The 14592-nt window shown below is 47.7% G+C and overlaps 3 protein-coding genes across 16 annotated transcripts in view; 2 read left to right on the top strand and 1 right to left on the bottom strand.

Moving 5' to 3' along the window:
* The window catches only part of UNC80 (unc-80 homolog, NALCN channel complex subunit), a 131877-nt gene extending 130305 nt beyond the window's left edge, over window positions 1-1572 (top strand). For all 3 annotated transcript variants that reach the window (XM_072874364.1, XM_072874362.1, XM_072874365.1), the window contains 2 exons: window positions 229-440; window positions 1306-1572. In XM_072874364.1, the coding sequence (XP_072730465.1) occupies window positions 229-440; window positions 1306-1572 (479 nt within the window). The remainder of the gene's footprint in view (window positions 1-228; window positions 441-1305) is intronic.
* Window positions 1573-5351: 3779 nt separating this feature from the next.
* On the top strand, window positions 5352-7790 carry RPE (ribulose-5-phosphate-3-epimerase). 4 transcript variants are annotated; one of them, XM_072875492.1, is made up of 6 exons: window positions 5352-5512; window positions 5650-5729; window positions 5933-6072; window positions 6390-6524; window positions 6689-6775; window positions 7234-7790. In XM_072875492.1, the coding sequence occupies exons 1-6, from the start codon at window positions 5391-5393 to the stop codon at window positions 7354-7356; spliced, it is 687 nt and encodes a 228-aa protein (XP_072731593.1). In that variant the 5' UTR covers window positions 5352-5390; the 3' UTR covers window positions 7357-7790. The 4 variants fall into 4 exon arrangements, with proteins under 4 accessions (XP_072731593.1, XP_072731596.1, XP_072731594.1 ...); XM_072875495.1 differs by having other exon boundaries at window positions 6017-6072; XM_072875496.1 differs by having other exon boundaries at window positions 5359-5501.
* A 1929-nt stretch (window positions 7791-9719) lies between these two features.
* The window catches only part of KANSL1L (KAT8 regulatory NSL complex subunit 1 like), a 69336-nt gene continuing 64463 nt past the window's right edge, over window positions 9720-14592 (bottom strand). For 5 of the 9 annotated variants that reach the window (XM_072875489.1, XM_072875488.1, XM_072875484.1 and 2 more), the window contains one exon: window positions 9723-13992. In XM_072875489.1, coding sequence (XP_072731590.1) covers window positions 13744-13992 — 249 coding nt within the window. In that variant the 3' untranslated portion in view covers window positions 9723-13743. Of the gene's footprint in view, window positions 13993-14592 lie in introns of all 9 variants that reach the window. The other 4 variants (XR_012044505.1, XM_072875486.1, XM_072875491.1 and 1 more) reach the window with 4 other exon arrangements.

Here is a 14592-nt window from a genome sequence, read left to right on the forward strand (position 1 = left end):
ATAGGTAGGGTGAACAGTCTCTGGGAGATCCCTGACTCTTGCTATGGCTTTAGAGGAAGCCTAGGGTAGATGAGACTCCATTCAGACAGCTTATAAAGATGGAATGAATCATGAATCCTGTCTTAGTTGTAAAAACTCCAGGGATCCTCGCTCTTCTTTTCTTGTTGTGTATTTCTTCACAAATTGTAGCATTTTAATACTCAATTTTCTGGGCTTTGTACCCTTCAGCGGAGCAGAAGCGGTCAGTGACCTTCACTGAAGCCCAGCCTGAGACAACAACAGCCTCCCCAGGGGACCCGTCGGCTCCAGCAGCCCAGCAGCAGGGCTGCAACCGCAGCAGTCCCCAGGCGACCAGCAAGCAGGAACCGCTAAGTAAACCTGTGCTGACTTCCTCACCTGCCATCGTTGTAGCTGATCTCCATAGCCAGACCACCAGCCAGGTAACGTGATGGACAGTTTTATCACGTGTGTCTGTCTGCTGCTTCATCTCAGTTTTGCTGATTTAAGTTGCAGGGCAAATTGACAGGGAAATGCCTGATGCATTACAGCACTATAACGAAAGCTGGGGGGTGAGTGAAGACAGCAAACTCTTCTGTGTGTCTTTTCTTTAGGCTGAGTTTGCTGTCCAACCCCCTACTTTTTACTCTAGATCTTTGCAATGGTTCTTAATTTGCTAATATATTTCCTGCATCTTCCCTTTCCATCTTCCCATCACATATACTGGTCCTTCTGGACCTGCTCACCAGAGCAAGTTTTCATCAACAGCTTGCTGGTCTTTACAGCTTGCTCTCTGAGAAATGCGTCCTTAAGGAAGAACTCCATCAAATACTGAGGACTGGTTTAGCAAAAGCATCACATGTCAAAAGAAATTGCTTGTGCAACATTTTTCTATGTTGGACACCACTGAGGACAGTGCAGGGACAACCACAGTCATCCCTTCAACACATCACTGACGTTGAGATCACTTTTATACGCCCAGATATCTGGTGTCTTTTGGGGGTTATGTCCTTTGCCATGAACAAACCAAGGACACCCCGTCTTGAGGATATGCTAAAAAAAATGAAATGAGGAAGTGTTAATGACTGAAATCAGACAACCTTTCTAATCATTGCTACACATTTGGTTCACTAGCAAAAATATATCATTGTTAGCGCAGAATTTTAGGGATTTATAATCTGCAAGTGTGTGGCCCCTTATGGTAAAATGTATTTCCAAATTAGAAAATATTTTATAGATGTTCCCTTGCTTCCGCCCCCCTCCCTCCTGCTTTCTCTGAGCCTGACCACTGGCTCTCCTCAATTGCAGAGCGAGGCACTTTCTACTGAGGAGAAGGAAAAAGAGGAGGGCTTGGAGTCCCGGCCAACAACAGCACAAAGCACCCCACCCACCCAGCTCTCTGACACCGAGGACTACGCTGGCCTCGAGACCGCCAGCTTGCTGCAGCACAGGGACGCTGTCCTTCACATCAGCGAGGACAATGGGATGGAGAACCCCTTGCTGGCCACTCACTTCAGCTTCACGCACGTGGAGCTTGGCGAGACTGACGTCGATCTAGATGAATCTCATGTTTAACTCTTGGGGAAGTGCAGTAGTGGGAGGAGGAAGAGAAAGTGTACCTTCTCCTTTGAGTTCCCTGGTAACTAGTAACTAATTAAAACAAGAGCACTTTATTACCCAAAAGCAGAAAATAGCTAGCAGCCGCTTGCTATAGACTGGCAAATTTCTGTTTGTGAAATCTACTTCAGTTCAGGGCAAGACCGCAGGAACAGAGAATTTTTACAAAATTCTCAGGGTAGGGGTGTGCGGGCAAATATGCGGTCCATAAAACCTTGATCTGGCAGCCACGTACTGTGATCAGCAGCCTCGCTGGGTAAGCGGGCTGGCGTACTGTATGAGACAGAGAAGAGAAGCCTCTTTTGAGATTGTGCCCAAGATTTATTTTTGTAGCGTTTTTGAGAGGAGGGCTATATAGTAGCTGAATTCAAGGCTCTTACACCTTGGTACTCACAGTGAAAACACTGACAAAAAGTACCAATCTAAAGCTTGATTTTCACAAGCCTGGGCCCATTGTTTCTAACTTGCAGAGCAATGATAAGCACTATGGAGCAATGAGACTTTTTTTTTTTTTTGGCACTGCAGACTTCAGTTGAGTTTACTTTTGTCTGTTGGTTTCATTCCACTCTGTAAGATATTGCCCTTGTGCTACAAAAATATTTGCTCTGTAAAACTAAATACAGTACATACCGTAAGAAGGAATGCACGTGCTGTGCACAGATATAGATGGGCAGGGGGTGAGTGGTCTGCAGATGGTATAAATAGCCCACGCCGTCCTGCTTAAATGTACCGAGTAATTCATCTCCACAGCTTAAAAAAAAAACCAAGAAACCGCATCTGGAATGCGTGGACCTTCCGGTACCTGGCAACTGCTCCTCTGATGCTGTCGTATGTACTTAGATATAGGGATTTAAAGTAAATATTTATATATGGTATTTTCATGTTCCTATATATATAAATATAAATATATCTGTACATTGTAAACAAAAGATGGATATTGCAGGGCAGAAACTTGATGAAAGAATCTATTTTTGGCTTGTTGAGATTGTATTTAAAAAGGTTCCATTTTATGTATGTAATGTTCATGGCTGCAAGTATTAGAGAGAGATATATGTAACATATATACGTAGGCAGAGATCCCCATGGGGGATCAGCCAAAGTCACAGCTGAGTTATGGGCTATGCTGCAACATCATGGAATTACACTGAAATGTGAATTTAGCCATTAGCTGCTTACGGGCAAACTGCAAAACAGCTGTGAAACAAACCATGAAATCATAAGCAACGCCCAAAGTTAGCCTGTGCTTTGGGAATCATATACTGCCTTTTTCAGCTTACGTTAGAAGAACTAGAGTTTATAATCATGGCATTATTGTGCAGAGGAAAATGTTTTAGATCATCCTGAGAGTCTGTAAAATGCGCTAATTACCAGTTTGGCTCCCGAGGGCTTGTAATTTGGACGCACGCATCATGAAACAGCCTCACCGAGGAGACAGAACAATATCCTCCTATCCATCTCCAAAGAAAGGACTCGCATCTCTCTCCAACAGCTCTGAAATAGCTGTTCAGAATACTGCCATACAAACGACTGCCTCACTGCTGTAGCGCAGCATGCAGTTTTTACTGTTGGGTGGAAAATTAACCATATATCTGACAGCAGGTTTCAGCCTGCTGAAACCCGTGGAGCCTTCAGGCTGTGCTGCCTGGTATTTGCCAAATGCTCAAATGTGCCGGGAGCTGTGCACACCGGTCTGAGGAGGGAACTCACGCACGTTAACCCTCTGCAGATAGCAAAAGCCATCCTTCTCCCAGGCTCATGGGTGTTGAGCATGCTCTGCTTCCACTGCATTGGTGAGAGAGAGAGACTCTCAGCACCTCTTGGGAAAAGCAGGGCTGAAAAGGCGAATATTTTTATAGTGCACCACCTGTATCACCATATATATATATAGGTGGTGCAGTAATGCAACTTCAAGGTGCACACGGTTTTGTAAGAGATGGTTGGGTGAAGATGGCAGTGTCTCGATCTGCTGCTCGATGGGCGTCCCGAACGTCAAACTGCTCACTCTGCTGACCAAAGCATGCTGTACCGCTTCTTATCTCCTCAGCGCGCGGAAGCCAGCACCAGCTGCCTATAGGCAACTGCTTTGGATTAGCTCCTAGCTTGGAGGTCACTCAAAGAATTGCTAAATTCCAGATGCTAAGTTTTATTATTAACAGTGACGCACAAATGAGAAAAAACACAGCTTTGCTTTCAAATCCCAAGGTAGGCTGGGTTACTGGCAGGCGGGTGGGGGAGGAGAGTTTTAGACGCGAGCTGAGTAAACGGCTGGGATGCAACACATACAGGATTCATGGTGCATTTTATAGTGACCTTTTCTGCTGAAAATGAGAAGGAAGCATCTTCCTTAATGAAAAGTAGATGCCTCACCATGGTACTCCGCTCTAACGATGAGGAAACGACTGTGATTTACTTCATTTAATTCAGTATATGTAATAAATGTTTCCATTCAGGTTCCCCACTGTCACCGGTGAATCCACAGTAGTAAGCCATAGCAAGGACTAAAATGCCTCTTTTTCATGTCAACCCTGCTAGAAATCAATGCAGCTTATAAATGACGTAATCCGTAATTTAGTTTTATTCAGGTGGCCGGGTGGATGGCTTTGATTTTGTTGGGTGGCTGTTGAGAGATGGAACAGACAGGCAGCCCAGTCAGTCTGCTTTCTCATGTGTTTTACTTTCCTTATCGGTTGCACCTAATACTGTACTAATGAGGCGCATACAATGTACTTTAGCTGGTTTTGTGCTTTCCTCCAGTATCTCTGTAACAGAACTGGAATACTTCTGCTGCGAAGACAAACAATGCTGCTTAGTGTTAGAGGCCTTAAGCGCATGTCACGTTCAACAAATGTCTGGGCTGTGCGAGTCGTGTCGGTGTGTCGGTCCCATTGCCTCAGCATTTTATGCGAACGTTGTCCCGAGGACTAAATACAGAGGAGTCTGACGACAAAAGGACAGAGTTCTGTGTTTAAGCCAGTTGCGCAACACCGCGTTGGTCTTCCTTTCTGAAAGGCTTTGCTGTGCTGCTATTTGAGACTATTTTGTTCCGGGACACAGGCCGCGTTTGTTAAAGTTTACCCATCTGCTTTCAGTCCGCGCCTCGCCCTAGCTCGCCAGACACCTGCCGCCCCCGCCTTGTGCAGAGGCTGCCGCCGGGAAGGTGCCTGCGTGGGCCCCGCGCCCGCGGAAGCTGTGCCTACAGCTGTGCTTCAGGGCAACGATATGCACCGTGCTGGGCACTGACTTAAAAACCCCAAAAATCTGCCGAAAGAAGGCGGTTACTTCCCCTCCCAGTTCAGGCCCTTCCCCCGAGGGTGGCTGTTCAGGGGTTCGTGCCCTCCCAGGTGCCAGAAGGGGCCTTGCCCGGGCACCTGGGGGTCTGCCCGGGGCAGCCAGGCAGGGCCTTTGTACCGGCCCTGCAGACCGGGCCCCCGGGCAAGGGCTGTTAGGAAGCCCCAAGCCGCCGGCGCGCCGTGCCGTGCTGCGCTGGGCGGGCGGGAGGGCAGCTCCCCCGTGCCCGGACGCACCGCCCGCGGGCAACAGCCTCAACCTGCGCGACTTCTTCCGCGGTGGTGTGGTGTGGTGTGGTGGGCCGGGGCCGGGGCCGGGGCAGGCGGGAGCCACTCGCCCCTCGGCCGCCCTCCGCGCCGCTAACGGCCCCTAACGGAAGATGGCGGAGGGCGCCGCGGGGCGGGGCGAGGCGGGGCGGTGGCGCGCGCCCGTCCGTCCGTCCCGGCAGGCCGCGCGGCGGCGCATGCGCGGGGCGGCGGGCGGCAGCGATGGCGTCGGGGTGCCGGATCGGGCCGTCCGTCCTCAACAGCGACCTGGCGGCGCTGGGCGCCGAGTGCAGCCGCATGCTGGACTGCGGCGCCGACTACCTCCACCTGGATGTAATGGACGGGTAACGGCCGGGGGCGGGCGGGGCCGGGCCGGGGGCGCGGGGGGCGGCCGCCCCGGGGGTGCGGGCGGGCGGCCTGCCCCGCCCCGCCCGGCCGGGTGTAACCTGCGGGCGGGCGCGTCTCTCTCTTCGGCCCCAAGACACTTCGTCCCGAACATCACCTTCGGCCACCCCGTCGTGGAGAGCCTGCGCAAGCGGCTGGGCCAGGAGCCCTTCTTCGGTAAGGGGGCGGGCGGCTGCCCGGGGCGGCCGGGGCGGGGGGGGGAGGCCGGGCGGGACACGGGCCGCGCTGTCGGGGGGCCGCGGGAGCGGCTGCGGCCGGCCCCTGCGCTCGCCGCCCGCCTGGTAGCGGGGCACGGCCCGGGCCGGCCTGCGCTGCAGCTGCGCTCGCTGAGGGCTCTCGGCTCTGCTCCCCTCTTCCAGACATGCACATGATGGTTGCCAGCCCAGAGCAGTGGGTGAAACCAATGGCTGTCGCTGGCGCAAACCAATACACCTTTCATCTAGAAGCTACGGACAATCCGGGGGCGCTGATAAAAGACATTCGGGAGAATGGGATGAAGGTGAGGCGAGCGTAGGCTTGGCGTAGCGCGCTGCACTAGGCTTAACCAACCGCCGTGTTTCTGGCAACGAAAAACCCATCGTTGTCATCGCGGGTGGTCAGAGCTTGGCGCGTGCAGCCCTAACACGCTTTGTGCACAAAGCCAGTCTTCGGCTTTAGTTTAAGAAAATCGGGACTCTTTATTTGAAGCAGCCTGTTCTTACTGCACTTACACCGACTCGTAATTATTTCCCTAGGAGGCTGTGCCCAGCTCAAGCCGATCTTGCCACAGTTGTGTCATCCTAAGGTGCACTTGGATTTGTCTTGCCTCTCCTGCAGGTTGGCTTGGCGATCAAGCCTGGCACTACAGTTGAACACTTGGCACCTTGGGCCAATCAGATAGACATGGCTTTGGTGATGACGGTAGAACCTGGATTTGGAGGGCAGAAATTTATGGAAGACATGATGCCAAAGGTAAACTAAGTTTCTCTTTCCTTATTTATTGAGCTTAAAGCTAATTGACAGTATGGGCTGTAGTGGTGAAATGAATAAACCTTGCCTGGGTGTGTAAGAAGCTATATGTAGCTGTAGCAGCCAAGCGTGGATCTCAGCGCCGGCCCTTTTGTACCGTTTCTCAGGTTCAGTGGCTGAGGACACAGTTTCCCTCGCTGGATATTGAGGTGGATGGAGGAGTTGGGCCTGACACCATCCATAAGTGCGCAGAGGTAAGAGGCTGAAGCGGAGCAGCATTCTCAGTCGCTGTGCTAAGAGACTTAATCGTCCCTCGGAAAATAAAGCTTAGGAAGAATCACATTTTGACCGTTGAGTTTTCAGAGGGAACAGCAAAGCACACTTAATATCAAAGTCTACTTGAGGTCTAATCTTGTGCCTTTTTTAATAGTGGCTACTGAAGCCTCCCTGAGCTAGAGACGTTGTTTGTTTCTTTTATGTTCGGGGAAATAGGAGCAATGATGAAGAAGTGACCTATTTGGGGAAGAGCTGTCTGTTCTGAACTTGATTTGTGGTTGTAGTTGGAGGTATGCTACCTGCGTCCCAGAAATAGCCCTTGTTTGCCCGCCAGCCTAGAATTCACTACCTCCTTACGTGTTTTACAGCAAGAAAACTCTGTAAGAAAGAAGTGGATCTGTTCCATGTTATTGAGTGGGTGTTTAATGTCTTTCAGGCAGGTGCAAATATGATTGTATCTGGCAGTGCTATTATGAAGAGCGCAGATCCAAGATCTGTGATCAATCTGCTAAGGAATGTGTGTTCAGAAGCAGCTCAAAAGCGTTGTCTGGATCGATGAGACCTACCCAAGCAGTGTTCAAGAAGGCTCTGTGTGTGCAGGAGAACCTTTGTTTCTCGTGTGTAAGGGAGGGCTGGATGAACATTAATTATGGAAACTTGTTGCTGCTGAACAGAGGAGTCGTTCCTTCGCTGCAATGAAGCAAGCAGCAGTGCAAAACATTCTGCCTGTCTTTCAGGGTTGGAAATGCAATGGTTTGAACCTGTCTCTTGATTCTGTGGAGGCTAATTTTATGGCACAACCTATAACGCTGACTGGATTGAACGAAACTGCAGTCAGTTTTTTGCTTGCTAGAAGAGTGTAACATCACCACAAGCAATCTCTCTTGTGGAAGACTCTAATCAAACTGCCTTCTGCTGTCTGTATTTTGTCATTTGATCTGTGCATTCCTACAAAACTTTTTCCAATATCTGCATTAAACACCCCTCCCTTGGTGTGGTAAGTCTCCTTTAAGCTGACTGTCAAAAATGAGTGGTTTTGGGACTAAGTTTGGGAAAAATGCAGTTTAAGAGGGCTAAAAAAAAAAATCCCATGGATGCTAGAATTGTTCTTATGTTTTGCTTTTACTCCACAGAAGTACTTGATCTGCATAAGTCAAGCATCAAACAAGTCAGTGTAACATCTTTACCAGGTCACAAACTGGGACATATCTTCTCATTTACCTTTCAAATAGCCAGTTAAGACAGCCGTGTCTGAAATTCCTGGAAGTGGCGGGATTTCACAGAAGAATGTTGCTTTAAAACCCTACAGATAGTTAAAAAACTTTATCTTGACCCACAGCCTCCTTGGTTTGTACGTATGCCTAAGTAAACGATTAAGATAGCGACATACAGGACTGTTACCTACTGAAGTGATTTCAGTGTATGTAGGCTGAAGCGCACTGCATGGAGATGGCGCTGTAAAAACAGCCAACGTGCCTCTTCGCTATGAAGCCAAAAAAGTTCTCGTGCCTTCAGTTTGCTTGTACCGACTTCACAGCCTGGCCTGTTTGGGCATGTGAAAGGCAAGAGTTACAACCCACTAGAGGAAGACCTGAGCAGGTCAGTTTAGCCAGACCTGCCTCCCGTGGCTCTTAATTAGTATTGCTGACTCCTTTAATATTGCATGGTATTCTGCATGGTATTTTTCCCTTTAAGTTGTAATTACAGAAGGGTTGCGAGCAGCCTGCTGCCCCAGGGGAACAGCCAGAAGGCTCAACAGCTGCAGCCAGTCCATTTCCACAAGCCCGGTGTCAGCTCTGTTGTCCCTGCAGCAAAGCTGGGCACGTGTCACCTACCAAATGCTGAGGCAGGGCTAGAGCTGATGCTCCCCCTTCTTCTAAGTGCAGGACCTGCGAGGTGTCCCACAGGCAGGCCTCTGCTCGGTGGCTGCGGAAGGAGACAGCTGTGGTACAGCGTGGGTCACCACCACTGTTAAGTAGGAGGAGCTAGGGCTAGTTGAAACAATGTAGATGAGCTTCTGAAATGGCTAAACTACTACTTTTTCCTGTGTGGTTAATTGTGGTTTAGGTGAACAAATGTCTTTGCTTCCTGTTTCCACTTGAAACCCCATTTGAGAACTAGCAAAAGAAAAATGGAGTCAGCTGGACGTACTGCACTGAAGACATCTTTCAGAAGAGGTTTGCCAAAAGAAAGCTCGGCTAGGAAAGGTAATAGTCCAAATGGCTGTTAGATGTGTTAAAGCAGCCTATTCATACTTCTGGGAAGAACCTGTGTAGAGTCTAATATGCACAGTGTGTGTAGAGTGTGCATAGAGAAACAGTCACGGCTCTGGTATCTAAAATGCAGCCACAAAGGGGCTGTGAAAATGTTAGTTTAGGATTTGGGAGTGTGGCTTTTTGTGCTGTTCAAAGCAGTAGGACAACAGCTGTAGTATCCTTGCCTCCTGCAGTTGACCTTACACTGGTTTGAAAGGGTAATCAAACTATTTCTGCCCTTTTTTTTCTTTCCCCCCTCCTAATTTGGGGGGATGGAGGGATGTCCCAAAGCCATGCTAGTTAACTGATGGTACTATGCTTTGTTCTGAGCACGGAACCATACGGTATGTTTTCTTTCACAGGTTGTAGTCACTTTGTCATTGTTTTAAATCTGGTGGTTTGCACTTCCACTGACTCTCGGGTTAGGAGTGTTGTGGGAGAGAGAAATTACACAGTAAAATTACTCCATTGCTTCTTTCCGTCTAAATCCCACCCAGGTGGTTTTATGCAGCTGGCTACTACTGCAGCAGCCTTTTTTTTTTTTTTTTTTACACATCTAAGATTAAATCTATTAGTGACTGCAGAGCATCCCTGGAAGTAACAGTCACGATACTTGTTCTTTTAATGCTTAAGACTGTTCTAGTTTCTTGCCTTTCTACATTAACAGAAGTAATCTGTTGGGCTCTAGGCCTGTCCTCAGTAACGTAACCCCATAGTGGAAGCGCCACAGCCACAGGACTGGAACCGAACACCGACATGAAAACCAAAAGAGCTGCTTGCATGGTATCCACGGGGCCAAATAAACCCCAGGACTGTTAGATGTTGCAATACTCTGATAAAGCAAAGTTTCAGCAACAAGGGAGAGCACAGTCTGGTGATACTACGTCACATGGTCTAGAGCGCTCCAGGGTGATCTGACAGAGCAAAGGCTCTGTCTGCACTGGAAAACAGGATAAAAGACACTGATATAGCCGAGTAAGGCTGGGCCTGGACATGTCCTCCACAGGGTGGTACAGAGCACATCCCTGAGCAAGATAAAAAAACTGCAGGAGACACACACAGAGTTTAATTTTAATAGGGCTTAGAAGTTTGTACTTGTACTTACAGTCCATTAAGGTCCTGGATGCAGAGATGAAGCGTTTTCACCCTCATAGCAGCAGGGAGCAGAACATAAGTGGCCTTAAAACATGTCTCAGTTGAAAATGGTGAACAAAGCGCAAGGGAAATGGCCACCTTTGTGAAGCTGCAACACCCCAGTTTCATGCGTGGGGGCCTTGCTGCATTATGTTTAAGTTGGTATTTCACAGTCAGCCTTTGTAGTACCTTCAGCCATAACATTAGGAGCAGTGCTGACAGCTGTTTTCATAGCTTAACAGCCAAAAGACAAACAGGTTGGTTGTGGTTTTTTTTCTTTCCTGTTTAAAACTTTGAAAAGGAAAGAAAACAAGCAGGGGTTTCTTACACATTTTATGGCTTCAAGCATGAGCATGGCTCTGAGCTCTCAGCCTGCTCCCACCACCAGCAGCTTCCTCACGACTCCAATGGTCATGCAAAAACCCTGTCTCGAGGTGGGAGTCCAGCTCTGCAGGCAATAAATGAGTACTAGTGCTGATTCCAGCTGCATGCAGCACAGGGAAAGATGAAAGGAGGGGGCTGGTCCTGCGACCAAGTTCAGTTAAGCAAGTTTTCTAACCTTGTCCCAGTAGCGAAATGGGGCTGCTGAAAAAATTGGGTGCCTCACTGGCTGGAGCAAAGACACACAGAGTAGACAGGGCAGGGCACAGCGCCTGGTCTGCTGCAAGAAGGTGGCAAACAATTAGAGGTGCTGTGGGTGAGGACTGAAAAGCATCTTGCTTGACATGCACACAGAGCGTTCCCCATCTGCCCCTGCCAGATGAAGGGCTGCTGGAAGTAGGCAGGCGACATGAGAAAAGCAAATGCAACCTGTTCTTGGCCACCCCTCCCCACTGGCCTTTGCCTGCCACCCTGGCATGTGCCGCTCACCTGATGGCAGAAACCTGCGCACCACTAACACTTGGCGACACCACTAACAGCCCCGTGGCGGGAGCATGGGGAGGAAGAAATGCTCTGGCACAGTTCTCTGGCCGTGCAGTGGCTCAGGCAGCTCTTTGTGTGAAGGCAGTTGCAGTTTGCTGTCACAGGTCTAGCCAGCTGAGAGGCAGATGTTAGAGAAAAGACTTCTGACGGTGGTGGGGTGGGGTTATGACCAAATAGATGTTTTTATAGTTTCCCCAGGGATTTTTTTTCAGTCTCCTGGCTGCCCGGCCTTTCTTTGGCTAGCCTTTTTATTGCTGCCTTGTGAGGCACTAGCTGGTTCCCACAATGGCTGACAAGAACATCTAAAGAGGGGACAAAGAAAATATGCTTCCCTGTGTGATAACCTGGCAAGGTAACAAGCAGCTGCTTTAGGCCAGCACACTGGAGGCTGACCCAAAAGCAACACAAAGGTTCAACAAGACACCACAGCTGGGAACTGAACAGCAGTGCAGGAACAGCTTTACAGTCCACCAGGCCGACCAAACTTGGTTAATCCAGCTCCTTTTGCACAGGTTTTGTTTGCCTCATTTTAATACCCTTCCCTTTCCTTCCCACCCCCCAATCTAGAAAAACACTCTCCTCTTGCTCCTTCCTGTGAAATGCTGGATTGCGTTTCCATTTCCTGACAGCACCTTCAGGACACGTAAGGCGGCTAGCTGGCTGGTTTACTTGGTCTGTCCCATCTCTTAAATTGCAGAAACTCCTCACACTGCCCCAGGGATCAGACAGAGCAGGAAGCCCTGACCTTACAACAAAGCTCGGTGAGAGCTGGTCGGATCAGACATCTTAATGAATGGATACGGGTATGGAAAAGACCTGCAAAGCATTTGAGACATGTAACTTTCAGAAACCTTTACCCAGCAGCAGATGCACATGCAGGACAAGAGAGATGGAAAAATCCACCTCTGTATTCGGACGCAGGGGGCCCTTAGCCTCATAGCACCAGCGCAGCTTCAGTACGACAGCAAAGCTTAGTGCCGCTGCCACTTCAGTGTGTTTGCAAAGCCGTTCTTGGGCCAAGCAGGTCTCTGTGCCAAGAGGAAGCGTTACTGCTACTTTTTCACTTCTAAAAGGCCATCAAATTCAGACTATATACAACATATATAGAAATAACTTTTAATTAAAAAACCAACCTTGCTTCAAAGATTATTGTATCAGACATTGAGGCAAGATTCAAGTTTAAGACAAACCAGTGTTAAAAAAAGTGTTTAAAAAAATAATCAGAATGTGCAATAAACTACAATGTAGCAATAGGTTGTAGTGTTGAAACTTTACTGAACTGTTTTCAGATGCCCAGTGTATAATTCCTGTCATTTTGACCAAAAAAAAAAAAAAAAGACACTAAAACTGGGTCATCTGTCCAGTGCCATTCCAGATATTACACATGGAAGAAAATTTTGCACAAAACCAGAGACTCCTATAAAACTGCCTTCAACTGTCCTACACAGAAAAACTTCCTGTTGATGGATTATACCTACATTCAATGTTTAATCTTTGTTAATACCTCTTGATATTGCAGATACATTCCAAACTATGCTATTTAGATGCAAGTTTAAACAACTTGCTTTTGTTTCCTCACTGTGAACTCACTGGGAAATGAAAAATCTATCCAGAATCACAATGGAAAGCTTTGGGGCTTTTTTCTTTATTGGTCTTCTAGACATCAATCATCTTTTCCTTTTCAGCTAGTCACCAAATGTTGGCATACTTACGAGACTCTGACAAGGCACTGTACAGAAATTTGAACAAGACTTTGTCTTTAACATATTCAAGCAAAATACTATGAGCCTCATGAACTACTGAAGGACTGAGGAAGTAAGACGACCCAAAACACAATGTTCAAAGAGCTGTGTCACTGATTTGACTCGGCTCCTCTTCCCTTCCATCTCTCTATAACCACATGACTGAGCAGAAACCCTACTTTCTGAGTAGCAGATATATCGACTATTGAAATGCAGTGGTCTATTTCTATCTTATTGCTTGAGGACATCTATATGAAACATGCCCTGGCACTACTGAGAGCTGAGTACAGATTTTAAGCTAGATGCAAGGCTTCCAGAAGGCCTGCTTTGGAACTGCTGGTTCTCACCTACCCTTATCTTACGCATGGGTTACACACATGCATTTAGAGAGGCAGATTTTTGCCCCATGGTCATGCCACACAGGAAAATAATCTGAGGCTATTGCTTCTCCCCACTATTTTTTCAAGTAGTTTTTCTGTGTTCAGTTGAAGTTGTTGGTTAAGGTAGACAGCATATCCTGCTGCACCATAATCCACCAGAACCAGAAATGCATTTGAAAACAAACAAAACAGAAAAGGATGATTATTAACAAATGTGGCAATAGGACAACAGAAAGTGAATGGTGCCAGCAATTTATGTGCGCCCACTCCCAACACTGGGAATATTAGACTTCCAGCTTGAAATAATTACTTTCTCTTGGGGTTCAGGAAGAAGAAAGTGTTGTCTTTGGGATTTATCCTGCCTGTTACAAAGCAAGAAAGAAAATATATTATATGCAGCTAATGTACAGGTTTTGAATTGTGCTGTCATATGCTGTGTGAACAAGAGAGATTTTACCTTACACTTTTCTCCACCTTAATTGGCTTTCTTAATGAATGACCTTATTCCCTGTCACCTTTGTTTTCTTGTATTGTTGATTCCCAGACAAACATTTTCACAGTCTTCTGACTCTTCGGTAGATTGTTTTCTTGGTGGATGGCCATTGTCTGGCAAACCAATGGGTGTGCATGAAGTACAGAGAGAGTCGCTGGGAAAAGCTGCACTTGACATTTCAGTCTGATTTGTTTTTTGATCTTGGCACAGTAAAGCTTCTACCTCTTCATCTTTTAGTGGAAAAACTCGAAGTTCCCACGGCCCAGACTGAAAGGAATCAGAAGGGTAGGAGTGAGGGTGGAAAAAGAGAAAAGAGGGGGAAAAAAGTATTTCAGTTGAGTCCGAACTGATTAGCTATGTGCAGAATGATCTGCTACCAAGTAACAAATGAGTGTCTTTCTTTACAACGTTTGCAGGGCTCTTCAGATAAAGAATACAACACTGCTAGGCACCACCTGTTAATGTAAGCTGGCTTCATACAGGTTTGAACTATAACAGAGCTGCAACTGAACAGGCACAGTACAGGAAGGGAGAACCTCTTTTCCATGGTGCCAGACCATCAGGATACCTGACCCCATAACCATCAGCCCCATCTGGAACCCTAGCCACCACCCCGAGACAAGATCCATCATCCCTGAACCCAGGCCTGCCATACTCGCCTCTAAAACACGTGCTGCATGTGCTGAGTGGTGAAATTTTTACCTGTTGGCAAATCTTGGGCTTAATTCATAAAGCACAGCAATCTAGTTCTAAACAGGAGCGCTACTTCAGCCTATCGACTAGGGCGACAGCCTAAGATTCTGATCAGTGAGACAGGAGGACATGTTCAGGTTCTTTGTTTTAGGTTAAGAGATTGTGGTCACTGAA

The sequence above is a fragment of the Ciconia boyciana genome, chromosome 10 (assembly GCF_034638445.1).
Source record: "Ciconia boyciana chromosome 10, ASM3463844v1, whole genome shotgun sequence".
Taxonomy (NCBI): Eukaryota; Metazoa; Chordata; class Aves; order Ciconiiformes; family Ciconiidae; genus Ciconia; species Ciconia boyciana.